This window comes from Mustela putorius, unplaced genomic scaffold (genome assembly GCF_011764305.1).
Source record: "Mustela putorius furo isolate JIRA1106 unplaced genomic scaffold, ASM1176430v1.1 tig00000127_pilon_pilon_pilon, whole genome shotgun sequence".
Lineage (NCBI taxonomy): Eukaryota > Metazoa > Chordata > Mammalia > Carnivora > Mustelidae > Mustela > Mustela putorius.
This window is the reverse complement of record NW_025421288.1, coordinates 9,501,446-9,526,231: the sequence shown is the minus strand read 5'-3', so window position 1 is coordinate 9,526,231 and position 24,786 is coordinate 9,501,446. Positions and strand designations below refer to the sequence as shown.

Here is a 24,786-nt window from a genome sequence, read left to right as displayed (position 1 = left end):
CTGCTCCATCTCAGGGCCCCAGGGTAGGCATCGGAGGAGCTGGGGGCCCAGGCCTCCTTGTCCAAGGACTGGCTCCAGGTGGCCTGGATCCCTGAGTTCTTGGGCGACCAGAGGCCCGCACTGGGACTCCGGTAGTGAAAGGACCGCACTCCCAAGCCCCCAGTCCACAGGGCGTCACTGGCTGAGGGAAGGGGTGAGAGGGCGTTTCTCCGGTTCCTGCACCTCGAGGCCTGAAGAGGAAGGCTCAGCTCACACCCGCTCCCACAGGAGCTCCCAGCATTCCAGGCGGCCCCCCAGGGCCCTCCACCTTCTGCCCCTCCCACTGCCCCTTGCAGCTCACCGCAGCTCCCCACCCCCCACCCTCCCCACCCCCACTCCAGCTACACTGGCCACCTTGCCTGTCCTTGAACTTGCCAGACCTTTGCTTCAGCTGTTCCCTCTGCCTGAAATGCTTGTCCCTAGGCATGTTGACAGGAAAAACTCTCACCTCCTAGTCTTTGCTCCCACTTCACCTCCTCCCTCAGGACCACCCTGAGCACTATAGTCAAAACTGCCACCTGCCCCACCCAGAGCTCCTGACCTTCCCCCTGCTCTCCGTCCTTCCCAGAGCATGGCCATCTCCTAACATTCTGGGGCTGAGCTGCCCAGCGCGGGACCAAGCACGGGAGATGTGGCCCATCTGAACCTCCACGTGCCGGAGTGTAAAACGGCCACTGGGCTCAAGGTCGTAGCAAGAAAAAAATAATACAAACTCTCTCTTTAATAAAGGATAACTAATAATAATGAATTAATTAAAATAGCTCATTAATGAATTTCCACACTGATGACAGGTTGAAATGGTAACAGTTCAGGTATAATGGGATAAATAAAATATGTTATTCAAATTAATTTTACCTGAATAAATAAAGCCATTTAAAAAAAAAGCCAGGGGAATGCCTGGGTGGCTCAGTCATTAAGTGTCTGCTTTCGGCTCAGGTCCCGATCCCAGGGTCCTGGGATGAAGTCCCACATCGGACACCCTGCTGAGTGGGGAGCCGCTTCTCTCTCTCCTGCCTGCTCCCTCTCTCCTTGCTATCCCTGGCTTTTTCCCCATAAATAAATAAAATCTTTTTTAAAAATTAATTTTACCAGTCTTTTACTTTCCTGATGAGGCTACTAGAAAATTTTAAATTACACATGTAGCTCACGTCCTATTTCCACTGGACAGGGCCGTTGTAGATAATTATTATTTTTATGCACACTGTTTACTATCTCCCTCCTGCACCCGAATGCTCGCTGCTGTATCTCCAGCTGGATCCCCTGCTGTATCCCTAGCGTATATCACCTGGCACTCGGTAAAGGCTCACTGTCAAGTAGATGAGTGGATGCACCACGGGCCCCGGCAGGCCAGATACCCCCACTCACCCTCTCCGTCAGCATCGGCTTTGTGTTCCGACAGGGTCTCGATAGAGCCATCCCACCCCACGCTGGGTCCTGGGAGAGCACAAGGCAGCCAATGGGCCATGGGGACCAGAGCAGAGGTGGGCAGGGCTTGTGCGGAGACCCAAGGGACCGGAAGGAAAGCCAAGGGGCTGCTGGGTCCAAGGGAGCCAGAGAGCAAATGGGAGCAGGGACCCTGGTCTCTCACCTTTGCCATGGGAGGTGGGCGCACCCAGGGGGCCCGGCCTGCGCTGTCGGAATCGCTGCCTGGGGGTGTCCCCGGGACTGAACGACTCAGAGCTTCGCCCCACCGGGAATCGCGAGCTGAGTTTCCGCCGCCGCCCCCCTGCCAGAGTCTCGTCCCGAAGGCAGAGGGAGCTCTGGGCCCGGCGCATGGGTGCAGGGGAAAGGGATCCTGCAAAGGTATAGGGAGGCAGGGTGTGGAGCTGTGCAGGGAGGGGCTGGGCAGAGCGGAGGGGCGAGCGGGCTGATGCTGCTAAAGGGCAAGGAAAGGAGGCTGCAAGAGGCAGGGGTGAGGTCTGGGTGAAGGAGGGAGGGGACAGGAGGCTGGCCTGAGCTGGCTCTGACACTAACCCACTGTATGACCTTGGGCAAGGCATGTCCCCTCCCTGGGCCTGGGATAAATGACCTCTTGCTAAAGTCCCCTGCTGCTCTGAGGTCCTAAACACCGCTGCGGGCCCGCAGGATGGGATGAGTGGCAGCGCTGGCAGGAGGGAGGCACGAGCTGAGGGGCTTGCAACAGGGAAGGCCAGCGGGGTACACAAGAGGAAGGGAGAGCCAAGGGCGTTGGCAAGCACCAGGGTGAGAATAGGAGACATGGGGTAGGGACCATCCTGGTCACCTGGCCCCCAGACCCACCTGTCCCATCTGCCTCCCTGCCCTCGGAGAGCTCCGTCTCTGGGGGGCCCCCCAGGCTCTCGGTGCTGCCAGCCCCATCGGCCCCCAGGCGTGGCCCCCCATGGGGGCCTCCCTCCCGCCGGGGCCGCATCAGCCTCTTCACCTTGTCTGCCAACCAGCTGCCCTTCCTGGGGGCAAGAGGGCACAAGAGGGGGTAAGGCCAGGGAGGAAGGAGGGACAAGAGGGCCACGTTGGGGATGGCAAAAGCCAGGCAAACCCTCATCGGGGCCTGGAGCGGGCAGGGCAGGGGCAGAGGTTGGGAGGATCCCCGGCTCCAGGGGGTGGACGGGCCCCTCACTTGATCCGGGGCAGAGGCCCGGGCTCCAGCACTCGGTACTGGTCCATGATCTTCTCCACCAGCTTCTGCTTCTCACGGCGCAACGCATTGAGCTGGTCCCTGCGAGCAGGAGGGAGGACACAGGCATGAGGCCAGGCAGGAGGGAGGCTCAGGACACTGGGGCTAATCCAGTGTTGGCGAACCGCTGCTGTCCTGAGTCCCAGGTGGTCAGCCCCAGCCCTTTCCCTGGGCATCACCCCACGAGCAGGCACGGGGTCTCCAGGACCCGCCCCCCGCTCTGGGCAGCCAAGCTGGGCCCCCCATGGCCTGCTCACAGGTACTCGCGCTGCTCACGGTGCAGGTGGTCCCGGCTCTCCAGGCTGCGCTCCAGGAGCTCCCGGTTCTCCCGGCTCAGGGCCTGAACCTCGGCGAGCAGCTGCCGGTTCTCCTCTTCCTGCGCACTCCGAAGCTCTGTCAACAGCTGGGGGGGTGGGAGGCAGACAGTAGGGCAGGTGGGGGGTTTAATGGGGCTCCAGGTGGCTACCTTCCATCCCCCGTCCCTGCCCAACCCCCCACGGACCACTCCCCAGCCCCCAGCAGGCCGCCGCCCACCCCTCTCCACACCTCGCACTGCGTGGTCAGCCGGCAGGCGCTGAGGTCTAGCTGCTGGTTGGACTCACGCAGACGCTGGCTCTGCACCTCCAGCTGGGCCCGCTCCAGCTCCAGCCGCGCCAGCCGGCCCCGCAGCTCCCCGCGTTCCCCCTGCAGCTCACCCCGCTCCCGTGACACCTCGGCCAGCAGTTTCTGAGCCCTGCAGAACCCGGTAGAGTTGCTCTCCCAGGGCACTCGGTCCCCATCCCAGGCCTCCCACGGGGGCCAGAAGAGCCCTGTTGGGGGAGAGCAACCAAAGCGGGATCCCACAGGGACAGTGTCTAACTCACCACCAACCCACTTCGCAGACAGGAACACAGAGACCTGGCCGGAGAGCAGCGGGGCCCGTGCCAGGGCTGGTACCTGTCATGCTCGCTCTGCAGCCTCCGCAGCTCCTCCTCCAGGCCGCGCTGCCGATGCCCGTCCTGCATCAGGCGTTCTCGCTCTGCCAGCAAGGCCATCTCCTGCGCCTCCACGCTAGCCCTCTGGGCCTGCAGCTGCTCGTGCCTGGGATGCACAGGGACCGAGAGGGCTGCAGAGACCTGGGGCCGGAGCAAGCGGGCGGCCAGACTCTCTGGGGTCTGCCCTCTCCTAAGCACCGGCCCCCAAACAAAGCCAAGGAGCAGAATGCTGGCGGGGTGCCCACCACTGCCCATGAAGAACGAGCCTTGGGGTGAGCTCAGCCCAGAGCCCAGCCACACGTGAGGCCATGGCAGCAGAGCTGGCTGTGTTGAGTGGTGGTGCTTCTGGGCAGGGGGAGCAGGGGGCGGTCAGACCCACCCAGGGAGTCTGCTCCACGCAGGTTGGGGGTGCTGGGGAGAGAAGCCGGGAGTCTGGGGGAGGCTCACCGGCCCTGCAGTTCCCGGTGGGCCAGCTCCAGGGCCCGCATGTTAGCCTTGAGGTCACGGTGCCGCACCAGCAGTCCCTCTAGCTCGGCCTCCTGCCGCCGCTGCAGCTGGGCCAGGGCCTCATGATCGCGAAGCAGAGCCTGCTGCTGCCCCCGGGTCTCCTCCTGGGACTGCCGCGCCACCCGCACCTCCTCCTCCAGCACCCCCAGCTTCCGGTGCAGCTCCTGCCCCTGCATCTCCAGCACAGACTTCTCAGCCTAGGCAGAGGAGTGGGTGTGATCCCAGTTCCGAAAGAGGTATGGGACTGGGCGCAAAAGGCGAGGGGCAGGGCAGAGGATCCAAGAGAGAACTACAGAGGCAGAGCACTGGAGCGGGGGCGACAGGGAACAGAAAGCAGAGGCAGGGTTAGAGGGCAAGGAGAGGGGAGCGGTATCACGGAGATGGGTGCTGGTGCCAGGCCGTGGAGGGGACAGGGCAGGGGTGGGGAAACCGGGGCGGGGTAAGGGCAGGGAAAGCAGTAGGGACTAAGGGCTGGCTGTTGAGAGGGATGGAGCTGAGCAAAACCACAGAGATGAGGGGAAGGGGGAAGACCGGGCCAGAGGGGGCAAGTACAAGGGAGCAGGAGCAGGGAAGAGGGGTGCCGATTAGCGTGTTCAGAGGTCAGGCACAAGGCAACGGGAAAGGCGGTAGGCTGGGAGCTAGGGCAGAGAAAACAGTGGGTGGCAGAGGAAAGGGGGCGTGAGCTAGGGCAGGGGACAGGGCACCCAGACCGCCACCCACCTGCAGGCGGCTGCTGTACTCCTGGGCGCGCTGGCTCTGCAGCAGGAGCTCCTGGGCGCGCCCCTGCAGACTCCCCAGCTGTCCCTCCAGGTGCTGCAGCTGCCCCTGCAGAGCCACCTTCTCGGCCACCAGCGTCGCATTCTGCCCAGAGAGGAGTGGGGGGTCAGCAGGGGCCAGGCCACTGGGCCAAACCCCTCTCCCCATGCCCGCCACGGGCGACACTCACGCTGCGCTCCACCTCGATGAGCCGCCCACTCTGGGCCCCCGGGGTCCTCGGCTCAGCGTATCTGTCCAACTGCAGCCCCTCGGGGCCCTGGCGCAGCTGCAAGGAGAGGCCCCGGGAGGTCACGCGGGAGCGTGAAGGAGGCCTGAGGATGGTGCAAGAACCTAACCCAGGGGACCCTCACCCCTTCGGCCGTGCCCCTCCCCCATCCATCATGGGTTCCCCCACCCCCACACTCCATCTGTCACTCTCCATCTGCCCTGCTCTGTGTCACTCAGTTCTACAGCATTTTCCAGCCTCTCTCCACCCTGCTTTTCCTCTGGGCCTCGGGTTTCAACGCCACTTCCCCCCCAGCCAAGCTACATGCACCCACCAGGGGCTCTGCTGGGGGCCCGCTGTCCCCTGACACCCCGTGTTATGGTGACCTGTGTCCTTGCCTGTTCTTGGGCCTCCCCACACCCCAGAGCTGAGCCCTGAGCTGGGAGCCTCAGAAACAATGGCCAGCCAAGAAAAAGGGCCGTAACTGAGCTCACTCGGGAGCGGTGAGGCCCTGGAGAAACACAGCCGGCACCTCCAAGCAGAGCCACTGGGGTACGTCCGCCAGACGAATGAGGGAAACAAGGCTCCAGGACCCCGGAAGACTCCAGAGCCTGGGCAGGGTCCGCCTGACCCCCAAGCACGGGGCACTCTCCAAGATGCCCCCAAATGGGGCACAAGGCGAAAGACGGGCCAAAACTCAAGGGGCAAGACCAGCATGGGGCTAGAGGGACCGGAGCGTGCACAGCCCTGGATGTGCTCAGGCAGGATGGAGAGCGGGGTAGGACGAGGCTGCCAGCGCTCCGCACGCCTCACCTGGACCAGCTCCTCTTCTAGCTGCAGAGCCCTGGTCTTGAGCTCCCTCAGGGCCTCCTCCTTGCTGGTGGCCGCCGCCTGCAGCTCAGCTTCCAGCCGCTGCTCCAGGCCCTGGTACCTGTCGGGAGAAGCCGTGGCACCGACCCCTCCCCCAGTCCCGGCTGCCCCCTCTCTGCCCTGGGGCCACACCCCACCTCTGGTGCTGGAGCTCTTGCTCCCGGAGAAATTCCTGGCGCTCCAGGGCGGCTTGCTTCAGCTCGCTCTGCAGATGCTCCAGCCGCGAGCCCAGCTCCCGGCCCCGCACCACGGCCTTCTCCAGCTCCTGAGGGCAGGCACAGCAGGCTCAGAGCGTTAGGGAAGACCACCACCCTCCCCCATCCTTCCCCAGGGAGGGCCAGATGGCATCTGGAGACCTAGCTTTCTGTCTTTCTTCCATCACCCTAGGAAAATATCTTTATAAGTAGGTTCTCATGACCCTGAGATCTAGAGTCATGTATTCTACTGATGGAGCAAGCCAGGCGCCCCATCCTGGGCCAAGATCTTTAACCCTTTGGCCTTCTACTTCTCCATCTGTAAAATGGGAACAAAGCCTGGCCACCTTTCAGAGTGACTGCGGACGAGCTGGGAGGTAAGCTTGGCGGCGGAGGAAGGAGACCCATGGTCCAGGAGTCAGAGACGCTCGCCAGTCAAGTGTCTTTACCTCTCTGAGCCCACGGTTCCTCGTGCGCCCAGTGGCAGCGAGCCGTGTCCTCCGTGATGAGGCCATGCTGGCCACGTGAGGGAAAGAGGGATTTAGAAGAGGCAGACAGGAGGAGTGCCCTGGGCCACAGAGGGATGGGGACAGAGGACAGGAACTGGGTGAATGTCAGGCCCAACCTCAGAGGGGGCTGGTGGGTGGGGAGAGAGGGGCCGGAGTCCTATGGCGGTTGGGCTGCACCATTGCGGAAGGGGGCAGAGCGGGATGCAGAGATAGACCAAACCATTCTGAGATGCAGGGGCCCTGGCAGGATGAAACCACAAGCCAGGGCCAACTCGGACCAGCTGCCTACCAAAGCCTGTCTCTGGACACCAAGTCTACCGCTGCTGCTCTGACCTTCCTGGGTTTGCAACCCCACCGAGTCTCCCCTGGGGCGACTGTCCTTCTGGACACCCTTGGCCACTGCCTCTCACTGGAAAAACTACGAGTTCCATGAGGCCCTGCTGCCTGCTGGCCCACACCCAGGAGAACCCAAGGGCTAAGGGTAGAAAGAACAGTGGTACCCATGAAGAAACCTGAACCTCGGGCCAAACCCCAGAACTGGCCTCTTCCAGGTCCTCAGCACTCTGCCCCCACTGCACCTCCTGCCCTCCACCCAGCACACAGGGACAGGCCGCCTGGCCTCAGGTTCCCTGACCTCCCCGGTCTAGCCACCTCCGCCTACACCACACCCAGTCATCACCAGAACCGCTCTGCCCAGGAAATCTCACAAAATTCCCCTTTGTCCTCAGGCTCTTCCAGCGCTCAGTCCTCAGTCCTCGGAGCACGCCTTACCCTCACCTGCCCTGCCCGCCTGCTGGCATCCCCACTCCCCAGCTGCCCCTAGCTCTCCACGGTCACTGGGAAGGCAGGTCATCTGAATTCGAGCTTCCCAGGACACGAGACAGGTTAAGGACCATGCCCCTAACGGCACAGCCAGCTGGTCGGAGATCTGGGCCAGAAGCCGGGTGTGCCTGATGGTGTGGCTCAGTCACATCCTACAGAGTGAACCCCAGAGACCCCCTCTCCACCTACCTTCCCCCCGCACCCCCATTCCCCCACTCCCCTGCCCTGCTCTGCCTGACGCCTCACCCCGGGTCAACCCAACAGTGTGTTCCAGCTCCTCTCCGCCCGAGAGGGCTCTCAGCAAATGACCCCTTCTTTCTGAATCTCAGGGTCCTCATCTGGACAACAGGGATGAGACTGGAAATGGCTCAGCTGGAAGATTTGATTCCTAGTGTGCACACCCCACCCCTGCAGCATGGGGCCCCGGGCCTGAACACCCTTCCTTTTCAATTAGCAATAATCGCGCCTCGGATAAACCTCATTGGCTACGATACTGCCACAGCGCAAAGCTCTGAACACCCTTCCTATCGCCTCCTAGCCTCCTCCGCTTCCCCCGAGGGGCCTCGCAACTCGGGGCCCCCCCTTCAACACCCTGCTGGGTTTAAAGGTCATGGCCCTCATGTAAAGGTCATTGAGATCATTTCCTTCCCAAGAACCACCACAACTCCTTCCTCGGCTTGAAAGGAAGATGAGGCCCTGCCCAGTACGAACCTGCTGGTGAACTGGTGAACCCCCCACCCATCAGGCACCTGAGCATCTGTAATGCCTTCAGGTCTCCGCACATGCCGTTCCCTCTAAAGTGCCCTTCCCACCTAGTGGGATCCCGACCCTTCCTCACACCCTTCTCCAAAGCCTCTTTGCCTCCACCCCAGCACCAGCTCCCTCTCCCATGGCCTCCTGCATCCTTTGCAACAGGTCTTGGGGCACCTGAGTGGCTCAGCTGCTTGAGTGTCTGACTCTTGATTTCAGTCCAGGTCATAATCTTGGGGTCCTGGGATCGAGCCCCGGGTCAGGATCCCTGCTCAGTGGGTAGTCTGCTTGTCTCCCTCTTCCTCTGCCCCTCCCCCTGCACTCACACTCTCTCTCTCAAATAAATTTTAAAATCTTAAAAATAATATTAATAATAATCAACTTGTCTTGGGGCACCCGGATGGCTCAGTCAGTGAACAGTCCGACTCTTGATTTCGGCTCAGGTCATGATCTCAGGGTCGTGGGATCGAGCCCCATGTTGGAGTCTGCTTGACATTCACTCCTGCCCTCACCCTCACCCCCTGCCCCTTTCCCCCTTCTCTCAAAAATCAAAATAAATAAATAGATCTTTTTAAAATATAATTAACATGTCTTGAGCCTTTGTCTGGCATAAACTAGGCTCATCACACAGTTATCGCCCTTGGTTTCCCGAAAGACCCGAGACAGCGATGAAGAGCGCCCCCGTTTTACAGAAGGAGAAATAGGGTGGAGGGGAGTCGGCTCCCACAGTCCGAGAGCCAGGACTGAACCTCCAGGCAGTCTGGCTCCGAACTCACACTCTTATCTCCTCCTACGGCCCACCCCACCAGAGAGAGGGGACATCCATCAGTCCAGTGTCCTGGGCCCAGCACCTCTTGGAAGGCAGGGGTGGACTCTGCCTTTCTCTCTCCAGCCCCAGTAGGTGCCAAGCACTCTGGGGCCACTGATGGAATTGATAACCCAAACCCCAGCAACCAGCCCAGAACCCTACTTCCTACCCCAGGCTGTGAGCCCGGACATACCTCCTGGAGGGCCTGCTTCTCCCTCTCAGCCTCCTGCAGGTGCCGGCGGCCATCGCTCTCCAGCATTTGCAGCCGCTCCTCCGCTGCCTCCGCCCGGGCCCTCAGTCTGGGCCCCTCACGCTCCCACTGCCTCCGCTCTCGGCCTGCAGCTGCCAGGGCCTCCACCAGCGCCTCCCGTTCCCGCGACACGGCCTCCAGCTCCCGGCCAGCTGCCTCCACTGCCTCCCGCAGTCGAGCCTGCTCCCGGGCCTGGGCCTCCACCTCCCGATGGGCCTCCGTCTCTGCCCTCCGTGCCTGAGCCAGCTCCTCAGAGAGGCGGGCAGCCTCCATGCCTCGGGCCTCAAGCCTCCGGGCCTGAGCCTCTAGCTCCGCTCGAAGGGCCTCGGCCTCTCTCCTGAGTCTTGTCACCTCCTCCCTCATGGCCTCCTGCTCAGGGACATCACCAGCCAGGATCTCCCCTGGGATGGGCCCTTCCCAGGTCTGGGCCTCCAGGGCCCCTTCCGGCTTCTGCTGGGGATTTTGCTGGCCTGGGTCCCCAACCGTCCCCTCCAGTTTCTGTTCATGCTCTCTGGCCTCTCTCTGCCCTTGGGGTAGGTCCAGCCCTTGGCCTAGGGTCTCCTGCTCCTCCAGCTGCGCACGGAGGCTGGGCTCTGAGGATCCAGGCTTGCTTGCAGGGCCCTCCTGTCTCAGCACCTGAGCTTTGGGCCCTGACTCTCCAGTCTCTCCTCCCAACAGCTCGGCCTGAGTTTCTACCCCTGGACCTTGAGGGGCCACCACAGTGCTGGGAGTCTGGAGAAGGGCTCCATGGCTGGCCTTCTCCAGGGGCTCCTGTATTGCTCCAACGTGGTCTGATTCCTGGAGGGTCAAGTCTGAAGTCTGGGGGGCCGTGGCAGCCATCGGGAGGGGCCTTTGTATCACCTGTGCGTCTGAGTCAGAAGCCTGGGGAAGCACAGCTACTCTCTCAAGGGCCGAGTCTGGTACTGGGGAAGCCGGGCCGGAGGCCTCAGAGCCTTCATCCCGGACCTGGCCAACCAAATCCCGGGGTCGCTCGTCTGAGGCCAGGCAAGCCTGGGGAGCCGCATGCAGCTCAGGAACCAAGGAGTCCTCGCTCCGCTCCTCCAGCAGGGGGTGCTGAGGGCACAGGAGAGGAAGGGTCAAGCCCCCAGGAGGAGGCAGGGAAGGACCAACTAAAATGGGTGGAGGAGGGGACTCACCCGGCCCTCAGGCTGCCCCCGGAGCCCCTGCAGCAGGGCACGAAGCTCCCGATTCTCCCTCTCCAGGGTCTGCAACCGCCCAGCCTCTGCCTCTCTCACTTCATCATGAAGTGAGGGGACTGCTCCTGGCACAGGGGCTGGGACATGGGAGATGAGGTTAGGACCCCTCTGCACCCTTTGCCAAGATCCCTGGTTCTTCCCCCCACCCCCAACACCTTGGGATGAGAATGAAGTCAGAAGCCATCCCCACTGGAGTTGCAGGAAAACAGGCAGCCAGTCCCACAGACAGCCCCTCCGCAGGGGCCCTACTCACCCTCCCCCGGAGACCCCAGGGGCGGCTCCAGGCTCCGCTGAAGCTCCAGCTCCAGCTCCACGTTCTCCTCTGCCAGCTGCTCCACCTGATGCCGCAGAGTGTCCAGCTCCTGGGGGCGGGTCAGGGTCAGACAAGCCTTGCCCACCACGGCCAGACCAAACGTGTGGGCTAGATCACTAGGGGAAACAAGGAGTCAAGGGTCCTAGGGAGCACTAGAGAACTCTGGGGGAACCACTGGGGTCGCCAAGGGTCACAGATGACACTGACTGGGGGTCACTCGGGCCATCTCACCGCATGGGCCTCGCCCAAACGGGTCCGCAGCAGCAGATTCTCACGCTGAGCCTCGTGCAGCCTAGCGCAGCGCTCTTGAGAAGCCTCCAGCTGCTCCTCCAGGAGCGCCTTGGAAGCTTCCAGAGTCCCGGAGAGAACCCGTTCCTCCTGGTGGGGGGAGCAGAAACAAGTGGCGATGTGATGCTAACCCCCCAAGCACTCCAGGGCCACAGACCCCGCCTTCCCTCCTTCATCCGACCCTGCGCCCGCTTGCTCTCCAGGCCCCGCCTCTCCCTCCCACGTGCTCCTCCCTCTCCAGGGTCCATCCAGGTACCACTTCCTTAGCATCTGGCCCCGCCCCCTCCGATGTAGGCCAGGCCCCTTCTTCCCCAAGAACCCCCTCCCAAGGTGGCATCCCTCTAGGCTCCACTGCGAAGGGCGCTCTCCAGACAGTTCTTCGCCAGCACTCGGCCCCATCCTCCTCTCCAGGACCTACACTTACCTACCGCCCCCACCTCTCCTCTCCGTCTGCCCCATTCTGCAGACAGCCTCTCCCCAGACACCACCTCACCCCTTTCTCCTAGCCGCGACTGCTCTGCCCATTAGACCCCAACCTTTCTTCTCCCGGCCCCAAGTCGCTTCCCCTACTGGTCCACTGGGTCCCCAGCAAGCCCCGCCTCCAGGCCCCGCCCGGAGCCCCGCCCTCTTCAGGCCCCGCCTCCCGTCTCACCTCCAGCTGGCTTTTGCAAGCCTCGGCCACCTGCAGCCGCTCGCGACAGCGTCGCAGCTCCTCCTGCAGGCGGGGCAGGCGACCGGCCCGCTCCCGCAGCGCCTCTACCTCCTCGCGGTACAACTCGGCCCGCTTGGCCTGTCCTGACAGCGCCTGGGCCTGAGTCAGACGGTGCGGAGCTGGGGACGGCCAGCCGCGGGCCAGAGGGATTAGGGGAGGGGAAGGAGCCCGGGATGGGACAGAGGAGGCGTGAGGAGAGGGCTAGGGAATGCGGCAGCGGCAGGGAGCATCTGAGCGCACCTCCTGGCGGAGCCTTCGGATTTCGGCCTCCAGGCCCTGCACCTCTGCCTGGGAGTCTAGAAGCAGCTCCGCTTTCTCCTCCCTGGAGAAAAGGGACGCTGGAGGGTTCTGGGGACCCAGAACCCCCAGGCCTGATGCCACCACGTCTCTATCCACGTCTAATCGCCCCTCTCCCTCCAGGGCGCATCCGAGACTGGGGTACTCACAGCTCCTGCCTCAGGCGCCGCAGCTGGGCCTTGGCGTTGGCCAGCTGCAAGGCCAGGTGGTGGGAGGAGCCCTCTGGGGGAGCCCTGGCAGGAGCCTCTGGCAGCAAGGGGGCCGGCTCTCTCTCCAGCAGCAGTTCAGCCACCCGCTGTGGGAAGTCGAGGGTCAGAAGCCAGAGGTAACCCAACCCATGCCCCCCGGTCACCACAAGCCACATCTGGCACTTGCAGCTCTGCTCTTGAAGACCCTCAACTCCAACCCCATATCTGGGCCCCAACCCCCATCACCCTCCCCCCCATATCTGGAGCGCCACAGTCCCATTCCTCCACCTGGGTCACAGTGCCTCCTACCTGGGCCCCCATGTCACGCTCCCGCGCCAGCCTTAACAAAGTCCCCAGCAGGCTCCTAGACAGCATCTCCAGTTCTGGAGGCTCCAGCTCCCCAGGCTCGGGCCCAGCCAGCGCCAGCACCACTCCTGCCCCAGGCTGGGTCACCTGAGCAGGTAGGGAGAGAAGTTCAGCAGAGGAAGGAGAGGGGCAGGGTGCCCCCAGGTGGCAGTACCAGTCCCAGGCTCTCGACCAGCCCAAGTACCTCCTGGATGGCAGCAGCCAGCTCACTCTGGATCTCAAGGCTGAGGCTCTGGATGTGTCGGATGAAGAGTTCCCGGTGCTCACACTGCGGGGAGACGCGGTGGAAATGCTGGCACAGGAAGCCTCCACGTCTTCCTTCGGAGCTGGACCCTACCCTGCCCTGCCCTGCTCACCTGCACTGATGCCCCCAGCAACAGCCGAAGGATGCCTTCCAACTCCTCCACCGCCTCCTCTGCGGAGCACAAGCCACAGAAAGTTAGCGGTGGGGCCAGGGGATAGAAGCAGGCAGGGGTGGTAGAAGAGAGCACCTGAGAAGGGGTGAAACCCCAGCGTCTGGAGGTCTGGGGGTGGCGACAGGATCAGCAGCTGCAGCTCCTCCTGGGGTCAAAGGAGACAGGACCTAGGAGTGGGGCCTTCCCATGGGGGCCTCCCAGGCTCAGCCGCCCCTTCCCAGCCCCTCACCTGGTAGAAGTCCCGCAGCCTGCCCCATAGGTGGTTCAGGTTCCGCACCCGCCGGGGTGCAGGACCCTCTCGGCCACCGACTACTCGAGGTCCCCCTCGAGAACTCGGAGCGCTGTGGGCACAGGGAGCTAGGTGGGAGGGGGCACAATCAAGGCCCCACCTCCCCCAACCAGGCCCCTCCCACCAGTCCTCAGGCTCCTCCCACCAGCCCTCAGGCTCCTCCCAGCTGCTTGTTGTGGGAGGGGCCACCTCAGACTTCTAGGCTGGCCTGTGGTTTCTTACATGATGCCCAGCACCCGGAGGAGCAGGGCCCCATCGCTGAGATGCAAGAACTTCTTCTCCGGGCAGAGGGGCCCCTCTCCTTCCTCCTCTTCTTCCCCCTCCGGCTCCTCGGCCTCTCCTACCAGGCCAGCCAGTCCCAGCGCCTGTGGGGAACGAAGCCAGGTCAGCCGACTGGGTTAGGAACTCCCCTACCAGCAGAGTGACTCCCGAGCCCCTCTGACCAGCTCCTGAGCCTCCTCCTCACCTCTTCCCTGAATGCCCCTGGCCCCTGGGTCTGGACTCCTTTTCCAGCCCCACAGCTACCTCGACTTCTCCAGCCCCACATCTGTGCCCACCCTTGCCCTCAGTCCCTACCCCCTCCCCACTCTGCTGGACCTTCCTCCAAACCCAGCACCAGCCCGTCCTGGCTGCTCACTTCTCTTTCCCGCTCGCCTCCCACCTGCCCCCTCACCCAGGTGGCCAGGCTCCCACTCAGGAAGTCTTTGAGTCTGGGCCCCTTGCCCCCATCCATGACACGGTCAGGGTGTGGGTCCCGCTGTGGCAGCTACACCTGCCCCGGAGAGGAAGAGGAAGTTCCTCTGGTTGGGGATCCCGAGGCCCAGCCACAGACAGCCTTTGCAGCTTCCTCCTTCCGGGAGCAGGCGGGCCTCTGCACCCCCAGAGTCCTGCCTCAGCCCCCACCTCACCACCCCACATCCTCTCAGCATCTCTGCAGGGCCACAGAACTGGCCCGGAGCTTAGCAGGGGAAGGTGGGCTCAGGGCCATCCCGGAGCGACTCCCGCAGCCCTCCTGGCACAGGGGATGATGGCGGGTGAGTCCCCCACCCCTCTGGAAACTTGAAACTAGAGGAGAGGACCTCGGCCTCTTGTCTTCCAGGGCCTCTGCAAGGACACTGGGCCTCCTGTGGTGAGTCGGGGCGTTCACACCTGCCTCTTCTGACATGGCCGGCTTCGCTTTCCCGTCGGTGTTTCTCAAGCTCACCCTAGCTCCGCTCCCAACCCAGAAGCCTGGGGAGGTCGGATGCTGCCACCCCGACAAACCTCCTCTGAACCCCAGCCAGGAGTGAGTCCCCCTCCTCCGCCCTACCCTCCCCCATCCTCTCTGCACACCAGATTGAGACAGGACATCTGACCTCACAGGCCTCCATTTCCCCTTCTGAACCAGAAGTGGCCTGGACTCTGGCCTCTGAAGGAAGGGGTATAGTGCAGAAGCCTTCAACATGTCTCCTCTTCACCCTCCCTACCCCACCCCTGCACTGCTGAGACTCCCAGCATGTCTTGTAGACAAACAGGCCAGGAGGACCTCCCAGTTCCCCGAGGGCGCCTCCATTCATTCTTTCATCTGCCGGCGCCTTGCCAGACACCGCTAGATACTGGGGTGTAATGAAAGCCCCCAAGTCCCTGCACCCACAAGGCTCAGTTCACTGGGGAGATGACCCCCCAAAATCACACCTGCGCTCAAATGTAATATTGCAGCTATACCATGTGCATGGACAGTGAAGGGACTGACTCCTGGGATGGTCGGGGAAGGCAGCCTGCAGGGGGCCACATGAGGAAGCTGAGACCGGGGATGATGGGGTGAAGCAGGCAAAGAGGGGAGGAAGAGAGAGAGCAGGAACAGCATATGCAAGGGCTCCTTCCGGAGGGATGGAAGCCCCCCACCCCCAGCACGAAGGTCAGAGATTATTCCTGTGTCATCAATTCCAAGACACTTCCTTGCTCCCACTGAAATCTCCCAAGTCAGGTTACACGGTAGAGTTGTCTCCCGGCTGGCCACAGTCCTAACAGAGTTGTCATTGCCTGCACACGCCCATGCTTCGAAGCAACAAACCCTGCAGAAAGGGCGTCAGCAGCTCCGAAGGAAGGAAGCCCTGGAGGCAAGAACCGAGCAGGCACTCCCTTAACCCCGGGACTCAAAGGGTGTGAGGCCCCAGGGAAGAGAACCAGACTTATCGGTACAGTTCCCCAAGCGGAAGTCCAGAAGCTGGCTTGCGACAGCTCTGGGGCTGCGGGCTTCAGAGTTGTCTGATGGATCGTTGGGGTGGGCTGCGCTGCAGGACTCACCAGGGCTCACAGGGGAGGTGGCGGCGAAACACAGAAACATCGCGCCTCCGTCTCTATCAGAGTCTAAATGGGAAGGAGTTTTCCGAATACCGTAAACCAATTTATTTTGCTTCTATTTTCCCTTTTATGTATGCCTCTGAATTACATATGAGAATTTCTGTCTAAGTCATAAACAGCTCCTTCGGGAAGTATAAAGTAAAGGTTCTAGTGATGAAAGAGACTTGAGACATAGTCAACCGGCAGCATTCTTTTTTTCCCTGAGTGGCATCTATTATTTTTCAATGGGTGACATCTTACATTTGATGAAATATGGGGTAACAACAACCGTGGCACACAGGCTTACTGGCAGCCAGTCATGGTTACAAGAACTTCACGCTGGGAACATCTGAGTGGCTCAGTCGATTAAACATCAGACTCTTGCTTTTGGCTCAAGTCATGATCTCAGGGTAGCGAGATCAAGCCTGGTGTCAGGCTCCGCTCTCAGCACAAAGTCTGCTTGAGATTCTCTCTCCCTCTCTTTCTAAAATAAATAAATAAAGGGGCATCTGGGTGGCTCAGTGGGTTAAGCATCTGCCTTCGGCTCGGGTCCTGATCCCAGAGTCCCGGGATCCAGCCCCACATCGAGCTCCCTGCTCTGCCGGGAGTCTGCTACTCCTTCTCCCATGCCTACTGCCCCCCTCCCTGCTTGTGCACCTTCTCTCTCTGCCCCTCTGTCAAATGAATAAAGTCTTTTTTTTTAAGATTTTATTTATTTTTTCGACAGAAAGAGAGATCACAAGTAGGCAGAGAGGCAGGCAGAGAGACAGGGGGGAAGCAGGCTCCCTGCTGAGCAGAGAGCCCGATGTGGGGCTCGATCCCAGGACCCCGAGATCATGACCTGAGCCGAAGGCAGCGGCTTAACCCACTAAGCCACCCAGGTGCCCCTGAATAAAGTCTTTTTAAAAAACTGCGCTCACTGACTCATTTGTATTAGACTAACATGGGATGTAAGGACTCAGGGTCTCCAGTTTACAGAGGAGGAAACAGACCCAGAGAGTTCCGAACTTGCCCAAAGTCACACAGCTATTAAGTGGTAGAACCTAAAGGAAGACAGTGGGGTCGGCATGTAAAGAGCAAGGAGTTCATGGCCACAGCGACCCAGGTCTTACCCGGCAATGGGAAGGTGTGCAGGCATGTTAGCAGAAGAGCTCAGCCACCGTTCCACCCTCCTGAGACACATCTAGAGACGCCGAGAATCCTCTAGGAGAGTTGTTAGGAGGATTCCATGAGCTGGGGCCCAGATGAAGCGCTCACTAAATGGTCCCCCGTGTGGTTGTTATCTTTAGTATTAATAAGATCAACGGTCCATCCAGATTTGACCCCCAGTGGATTTTAGCTTCTATTTGCAGCCCTGCCCGCCTAAGGACTCCGGCCCAGGAAGTCCTCCCAGAACGCCAGCTCACGGTTAGCCAAGCACGGTGACAGCGCCTAACCCCTCCGCGACCCAGGGCCCCTGCCTTGCTCAACACCTCCCCGGCACACCCTTCCTCAAGCCACAGGGGCCAGCGCTGTGTCACCCTATGGCTTCCACACCTGTCATTCCCCACACGCCTGGCTGCGCCTCAACCTTCTTCTCTGACTTGGTTCAGCCAAGTCAGGCCCAGGGAGGCTCTGGGGAGAGTGGAAGGGAGGGCCGGGCCTCCCCAGCAGATGACAAAGAGATCCGGGGGTCAAGGCTCAGTTAGCCATTGAGGGATGTGTGTCGGGGTCTAACAGTGAGTGGCTCCTGGCCTGTGACGAGATTTTTCCCTTGAAAATTGTTCTCAGACACATGGTCGAAAGTGTCAAGAATGTGGAAGGAGGGGGTGGCTGCGTGGCTCAGTCAGTAGGGCACCCCTTGACTTTGGCTCAGGTCGTGGTCCCGGGGTCCTGAGATCGAGCCCTGCCTCAAGCTCCCTGCTCAGTGGGAAGTCTGCTTGAGGATTCTTTCTCTCCCTCCCCCTCTGCCCCCATCACCGCCCCCCAATAAATAAATAAATAAATAAAATCTTTTTTAAAAAAGAAAGAGTGGGGGTGCCTGGGTGACTCAGTGGGTTAAAGCCTCTGCCTTCGGCTCAGGTCATGATCTCAGGGTCCTGGGATCGAGTCCCGCATCAGGCTCTCTGCTCAGCAGGGAGCCTGCTTTCTCCTCTCTCTCTCTGCCTGCCTCTCTGCCTACTTGTGATCTCTGTCTGTCAAATAAAATAAATAAAATCTTTAAAAATAAAAAAATAAAAGAAAGAGTGCATAAGGATAGAGAAGAAATCATTCTCTCCCTCATGACTCCCAACCCTTTTTTTTGCTCCCCGTGCTAGCATGTTCTGTGTCCTTTCGGAGATGCAGCTGCCCACGTCTGTCTCCACACACAGGGCTGTGCTCCTCCATCCTTCTCGAAATATTCTACAGGCTGCTTCTTTTCCGTTCAGAACCGCTGGCCTCAGCCTTTGTAACGGCTGTGTGGTACTCTACTGTGCTGCTAGCCCATCATCGTTTAAGCTGTGTCTCGCTGACGAATATTTTAAACGTTTGTGGTGCTCTAGTGACTGCCTTTCTCAGGTATCCTTTTCTGACAGTTTTTTTTTTTTTTAAAGGATTTTATCTATTTTTCTATTTTGAGAGAGAGAAAGAGAGTGCACACAAGTGTGTGAAGCGGGGGCAGAAGGGTTGGGAGAGGAACAAGCAGATCAGCACTGGGCGCTGGGCGCGGAGCGGGACACAGGGCTCGATCCCACAACCCTGATACCAGGACCTGAGCAGAAATCAAGAGTCTGACGCTTCACCAGCTGAGCCCGCCCCCACCCCCGGGCACTGTTCCGGTAGTTTTAAGGGAGTTCAGTTTCCACTATGGCCAGCATGGGGATCCAGGAGGCAGGCAAGAAGCGGAGAAAGACAGACAGACAAATGGACAACATAACCAATGGCAGTCTCCTCCCTCGGGGCTCAGTTTCCCCATCTGCACAGGTCAAGAGTGGGAGGGATACCATCTCCTAGTTCTCCTCTGGTTTTGAATTCTCTGGATAGCCCCGGTCTGACCCCAAAGGCCAGAGAGGTAGGAGGACCCTGGAGTCTGAGAAAGCAGAGCCCAGGGCGGCCAGGGCAAGGGGTGGCCAAATCCAGCCAGAGCCTGGGACCAACCAGGTCAGAGGGCAACTTCTGCCCTTTGCCTGCAGCAGGCCCAGACCCCCACAAGGCACCCCTGTAGTCCGGCCAGGGCCCAGTTCCCTAAACTTCTGGGCCCCAAGCTCAAGAATTAAAAACAGAAAGACAGCCTCCAAGAACTTCTGGGTACCTGGGCTTCTGGTGTCTTGTCTGGGGGACTCCTTCCTCCCCACCCAAGTGCTAAGAAGGGGTGGTTTGCTGCCCCACCATTTGGGGGTAGAAACAGCAGAGCCAGAGTTGGGCAGGAGCACAAATGCTCCATGAGGTGGCTGGAACCAGCTGTCCAATGGAAGGAGGCAGCAGGAAGCCAGAGCCAGGGAGGGCAGGACCCAGGGCCACCTGCCCAGGGTTGAGCCAGGTCCCCAGGGACTCAGGGCACCACCTGCAAGACGTCCCGGCAGCTGAAGAGAGCATGACACCGCACAACCCCCCACATCTGACACCTGGCTTGCTCTCCCCAGGGCGCCCCCACACTCCCAGGGGGCACCCGCCCTCCCTCGCCCTGACACTCTTACCAAGGCCCAGTCCTCCAGGCAGCCTCCACCCCCAGCCCAGAGTCTTTGCGAAATACTGACTCATGAACCCCTCCTGCTTAAAACCCTCCAAGGGCTTTCTCCCTGTGCTTTCAGTCAAGTTCCAACCTGGCCCTGCCGGGTGGGCCCAACTGCCCCCCCACCCCCAAGCTCAGCCCTGACTCCTCCTGGCCCTCCCTGCTTCCTCAGACTCCAACCCTGGACCCCTTCGAATTTGCTGTTCCTCCAACCTGGAACTCCCCCACACACACGCAACCTCTCTCTCCCCACTGTCTGGCTCCTTCTCACCCTGCTGGTCTTCCTGCATGGCCTGTTTTGGGGAAAAGATTTTCTCTTTTCTAAAGCAGACCCCAGGGGCACCTGGGTGGCTCAGTCGGTTAAGCGTCTGCCTTCAGCTCACGTCATGATCCAGAGGTCCTGGGATCGAGTCCCGCATCAGGCTCCCTGCCCGGCGGGGAGTCTGCTTCTCCCTCTCCTTCTGTCCCTTCCCCTGCTCGTTCTCGCTCTCAAATAAATAAATAAAATCTTTTTATAAAATAAAAAATAAAGCAGACCCCCATCGTTTTCCCTCCTAGACTTACTCAGCTCTGCCGAGCCACGGAGACCACGACGATGAAGAAACTGACACACAGAGAGGTTACATCCCTTGCTTAAGGCCACACAGCCAGGAAGAGGCAGAGCCAAAAGACAGAAGTCAGCCAAAGTCCTGTTTTTAAGCAAATGAATCCCTATGTCAGACGTAAGGAGAGTGAGGCTCAGAGGGGTGCAGGGGTCAGTAAAACGACGGGCAACCCCAAAAGCTGCATCACCTCCCCTGTTCCCCGCTGCTTTGTGGGGGGCCAGTGGGAGAGCGAGGCTGGAGCCCAGCACCCGGTTAGCGAGCGCAGGGAGAGCGGCGCCAAACCAGGCCGTTGCCAGCCTCCCTCATAATTAAAGACACATGCATGAAAGACAGCGCCAAGATACCATTAAATGCCCATTAAGCTAGCAAAACTAAGTCCAGAGGGTGAAGCCCGGACTGGCACGTGGCGAGGAGACAAGCACACGCGTGCATCACTGACGGCTGTCACGATGGCCTCAGAGTCTCCAGAGACCAATAAAACCTCCGGAGCCCAATGAGCCAACACTCCAGCATTGGGGAACACGCCCCGCGGAAGGTGCCCAGGAGGGAATGAAAATAGAAAGTCTCTGAAGCCGCCCCTGGCCAAATACCGGAGCCACCCAGATGTCTAACGAGAGAACCAGTTAAGCCGGAGGCTTGTGGACAAAGTCCCCCAATCTCTGCCGCCAAGTGGGCCACTCAGCCCAGACCTGGCTCCCTCGCTCACCTTTAGACTTTGGCAAGGCTGTTCCCGGCACGTAGAACACCCTTCCCACCTCTGTTCACCAAGCTGTCCTCTGGTCACCTTTCAGCCCGCACCTAGAAGCCATACCCCCTGCCGCACCCCACGGCAGGGCGGGCTAGTGGCCAGAGTCCTTCTGCCATTCCCCAAACACCCCAACCTGAGCTGCCCTGTCCCGGCTCCCCCTCACACACTGCAAGCGCTCATCGGGGGTCTGGCACCTGGAGTCCCGTCTGGTGGTGGTGTCCGCAGGGCCCGTGCCTGGCATGCTCATTGCTGGGCTTTGGGGACACCACTGGTTGCAAGATTCTTGATGTGACCTCAGGGGCATGGGGGGTGGAGGGCAAGCAGAACCCTCCAGAAGTCCGAACACACCTTTCATAACTAGGATGAGCACATGTGTGTCACTCATCTCGAGAGAAGTCGCTGAGATTCAAGATCCGTCTTCGTGGCAGTGACAGTCATACAACTCGGTGAGTAGACAAAACACCACTCAACTGTGCTTTTAAAGAGTGAATTTTATGATATGTGAATTACATGTCAAAAACCCCTCGAGGCGCCTGGGTGGCTCAGTGGGTTAAAGCCTCTGCCTTCGGCTCAGGTCATGATCCCAGGATCCTGGGCTCGAGCCCCGCATCGGGCTCTCTGCTCAGCAGGGAGCCTGCTTCCTCCTCTCTCTCTGCCTGCCTCTCTGCCTACTTGTGATCTCTGTCAAATAAATAAATAAAATCTTAAAAAAAAAAAAAACCTCCATCCTTGATGAAGCTGAGGATGTGGCCCATGGGGACTCATTCAGGCAAGGGACAGGAATGGGGCAGTGGTCCTCAGCAAACAGGACTGACCTGCGACCTCAAAGGGTAGAGAGCTTTGGGCAGGGGCAGGAAAGGGAGGGGCATCCCAGGTGGTGAACATCATTAGGAGATGCTGAAGAGGCCGGACAACCCACAAGCTGGGGAATCAGGGTGACTGTGGAGACCAAGGTTTGCAGGGAGCAGGAGAGAGGCTGGACATTTCCCAGCCCCCTCTTTCAGCTGGTGTGACCATGCAACAAAGCTTTGGCCAGTTAGGTTTAAGTGGAAATGATACGTGAGAGCTTCCAGAAAACCTTCTTAAAAGACAGCTGGCATGGACTTTTTGCTGGCCGAACTACAGCTGTGGTAGCTGGAACTCAAGCAGCCACATTGGATTGTGAGGTAGAAGGCAGATATTTAAAATGGCAGAGCAGCAAGATAGGAGAAGCATGGGTCCCTTGTAATCACAGAGCTGCTGTACTAGCACTAGGCTATCAACCTTCCTACTGCATATTTGTGAGCCTCTGTTTCAAGTCACTGGAATTGTTATCACCCTCAAGCAAATCTAGTTCTCACTCAAATGTGCTATGGTCAAATTTATGCTGAAACAATGAGAACCAATATTCAGGAAACTGGAGAAAGGATAGCTTTCTCTCTCTCTTTCTCTCTCTCATCCTTCATTTCTTTACTGTTTCCCAAAACATGTCCTGAGCAGGGCACCTTACCTGTGTTCAATAAAAAACAAACAAGCAAACGAACAAACAAAAACCTTCCATCCCGGTGCGCCTGGGTGGCTCAGTGGGTTAAAGCCTCTGCCGTCAGCTCAGGTCGTGATCTCAGGGTCCTGGGATTGAGGCCCACATCAGGCTCTCTGCTCAGCAGCCTGCTTCCCCCTCTCTCTCTCTCTGCCTGCCTCCCCTCCAACATGTGATCTCTATCAAATAAATAAATAAAATCTTAAAAAAAAAAAAAACCCTTCCAGCTCAAGCGGGGAGAATCAACACAAATATTAATAATATGACCAACTGGTGTGCATGTTTATTAGACCAAAAATCCATCCATCCACACAGATGTTATCCAAACTTCTGCCCAAGTTGTATAAACACGTGTGCGCGTACACACACACCCACAACACACACACGATCTTCTCCCTGCACTGTTACTCCTCGACATTCGCGTGGCCAAACCCCAAGCATGGGTTCCCTCGGGGTCAATATCCTCGTGGTGGTGGGACCTGCATAACTACAGCCCAAGGTCTGGGCCAGGAATGATAGCACCTCTCCAACCCTCTCCTTCTCTCAAAAGCTCAGGTCTGACACCCTAGGGCCTGGCCAAGACTCCCCCCGGGGACACTTTCCCAGCTCCTTAACCTTCAAGGCCTCAGGTGCCAGCCAATGTATGGAGAATCCTGGGGACCTACACACAGCGGATAAAAAGAGAGTCACTAGCCCATTATACTGATAAGGAAACTGAGGCCCAGGGAGGCATAGACATCGCAATCACAGAAAACAGGACTGAGGTTTGACTTCTCTCCTAACTCCTAGCTCTTTTTTTTTCTTTCCTTCTCTTTTTTCAAGATTTTATTTATTTACTTACTTATGTGAGAGAAGGAGCACTCACAGAGAGGGGCAGAAGGAGAGGGAGAGAAAGGGAGAGAACCCCAGGCAGGCTCTGTGCCCAGTGGAGCTGGATGCCGGACTCGATCTAATGACCCCGAGATCACAACCTGAGCCAAAACCAAGAGTCAGACGCTCAACTGACTGAGTCATCCAGGCGCCCCTCTAGCTCTTTCTCTACCCACGCAGAGACTGCGTGGTGGAAAGCAAGGATTCTTTGTTTCTTTTTCTCTTTATAACCATGTTTTGGGTTCTTTCTGCGTGCTAGGCACTGTGCCCGGTGCTTTACATAAACTCTCATTGGTTCCCAGCAGCCCTATGAGGTGGGCTGGATTATTCCGACTTTAAAGATGAGGGAAGGGGCGCCTGGGTGGTTCAGTAGGTTAAAGCCTCTGCCTTTGTTCGGCTCAGGTCATGATCTCAGGGTCCTGGGATCGAGTCCCGCATCAGGCTCTCTGCTTAGCAGGGAGCCTGCTCCCCTTTTTCTCTCTCTGCCGGCCTGCCTACTTGTGATCTCTGCCTGCCAAATAAATAAATAAAATCTTTAAAAATAAATAAATAAAATAAAGATGAGGGAAGTGGGGGCAAGGAAAATGGAAGACTGCCCAAGGTCACCAGCTTCTTGGTAGCGGGTCAGGATTCAGTCTAGTGGTCTGAGCCCAAAGCCTAGTGACCCCACTCTGATATGATGAGTGCCAGGCAGGAGTGGGGGGGTTCACCTGGGATCTCTGGGAGGACTTCAGGGGACCCCCTGCAAACCCTTAAAAAGCATGGTATTCACATGTGCCACTGTGCATACGTATGTGCAAATGTGCGTTTCCTTTTTTAAGTGATTTTTTAAAAGATTATTTCAATTTATTTATTTGACAGGGAGAGAGCAAGCAAGAACAAGCTGGGGGAGCGGCAGAGGGGGAAGCAGGCTCCTGCAGAGCGGGAGGCCGATGCAGGACTCCATCTCAGGACCCTGAGATCGTGACCTGAGCCCAAGGCAGCCGCTTCACTGACTGAGCCACCCAGGCGCCCAATGCATTTTCTAAGAAAAAGGGCATGGCTCTCAGCTGCTCTTCAAAGGAACTCTGGACCCAGAAAAGGCCAGAACTGCTGATACTGAGTAAAACCCTTGGCCTTCCAGATCAGATCTGCTGTGCCCTTGGGAGGGTCAGGACAGGTGGGTGAGTTTTAGCTGGAGATGTGTTGCGTGACTGTCTCAGGGTCTGTTTTAACATCAGCGCACCAACAGCCCAGGAAGTTCATGCCCACGGCCCTGCCAGGTACAGCACCAGGCTTCCAGAACCCACTGCTCCAGGCCCCTTTGCCCTGCCCTTTCTCTACCAGCCTGAAACACAGTGTGTCCACCCAGGAGATGACACTTCCTCTCAGAGGCCTTCCTGGGCCTCAGTTGGAAGAGGCCAGGAGTAAAAGAAAGAGAGGCTGCTGGGTGGCAGCGTCCGGGACCCGGCTTGCGCTAGTTGCAAGGAGGTGCCGGGGGGCACAGGTTCTGCAGGGAAGAGGAGGAGGGCACACAGCCCATGGGGGAGCTGGCGGCCGCTGACTCCCGCACTCTCTCCCCCCAAGCCTCTCAGGCTCACACCCCAC

General features: G+C 59.2%; 1 protein-coding gene, 1 long non-coding RNA gene and 1 pseudogene across 4 annotated transcripts; 1 reads left to right on the top strand and 2 right to left on the bottom strand.

Annotated features, from left to right (window-relative positions):
- Positions 1-37: 37 nt before the first annotated feature.
- Positions 38-17,138, bottom strand: CCDC88B (coiled-coil domain containing 88B). Of its 3 annotated transcripts, none has more exons than XM_045064300.1 (27): positions 16,879-17,138; positions 15,731-15,793; positions 13,667-13,809; positions 13,385-13,496; positions 13,096-13,154; positions 12,924-13,007; positions 12,683-12,826; positions 12,335-12,480; positions 12,129-12,210; positions 11,829-11,987; positions 11,120-11,266; positions 10,829-10,937; positions 10,516-10,652; positions 9,302-10,432; positions 6,163-6,290; positions 5,969-6,086; positions 5,120-5,215; positions 4,894-5,034; positions 4,114-4,370; positions 3,629-3,772; positions 3,239-3,425; positions 2,950-3,095; positions 2,636-2,734; positions 2,299-2,465; positions 1,628-1,834; positions 1,405-1,473; positions 38-230 (listed from the first exon to the last, which is right to left on the bottom strand). In XM_045064300.1, the coding sequence occupies exons 2-27, from the start codon at positions 15,768-15,770 to the stop codon at positions 175-177; spliced, it is 4,308 nt and encodes a 1,435-aa protein (XP_044920235.1). In that variant the 5' UTR covers positions 15,771-15,793; positions 16,879-17,138; the 3' UTR covers positions 38-174. The 3 variants fall into 3 exon arrangements, 2 of the variants coding, with proteins under 2 accessions (XP_044920235.1, XP_004770210.2); XM_004770153.3 differs by lacking the exons at positions 15,731-15,793; positions 16,879-17,138 and adding exons at positions 13,231-13,300; positions 14,118-14,238; XR_006601729.1 differs by lacking the exons at positions 38-230; positions 2,299-2,465; positions 15,731-15,793; positions 16,879-17,138 and adding exons at positions 13,231-13,300; positions 14,118-14,238.
- LOC123388715 lies at positions 7,886-8,061 on the bottom strand (annotated as a pseudogene).
- LOC106003565 lies at positions 14,258-24,107 on the top strand. The gene is made up of 3 exons (XR_001176138.2): positions 14,258-14,573; positions 20,016-21,256; positions 24,061-24,107. It is a non-coding gene; the product is annotated as an uncharacterized LOC106003565 (long non-coding RNA).
- Positions 24,108-24,786: the final 679 nt, after the last annotated feature.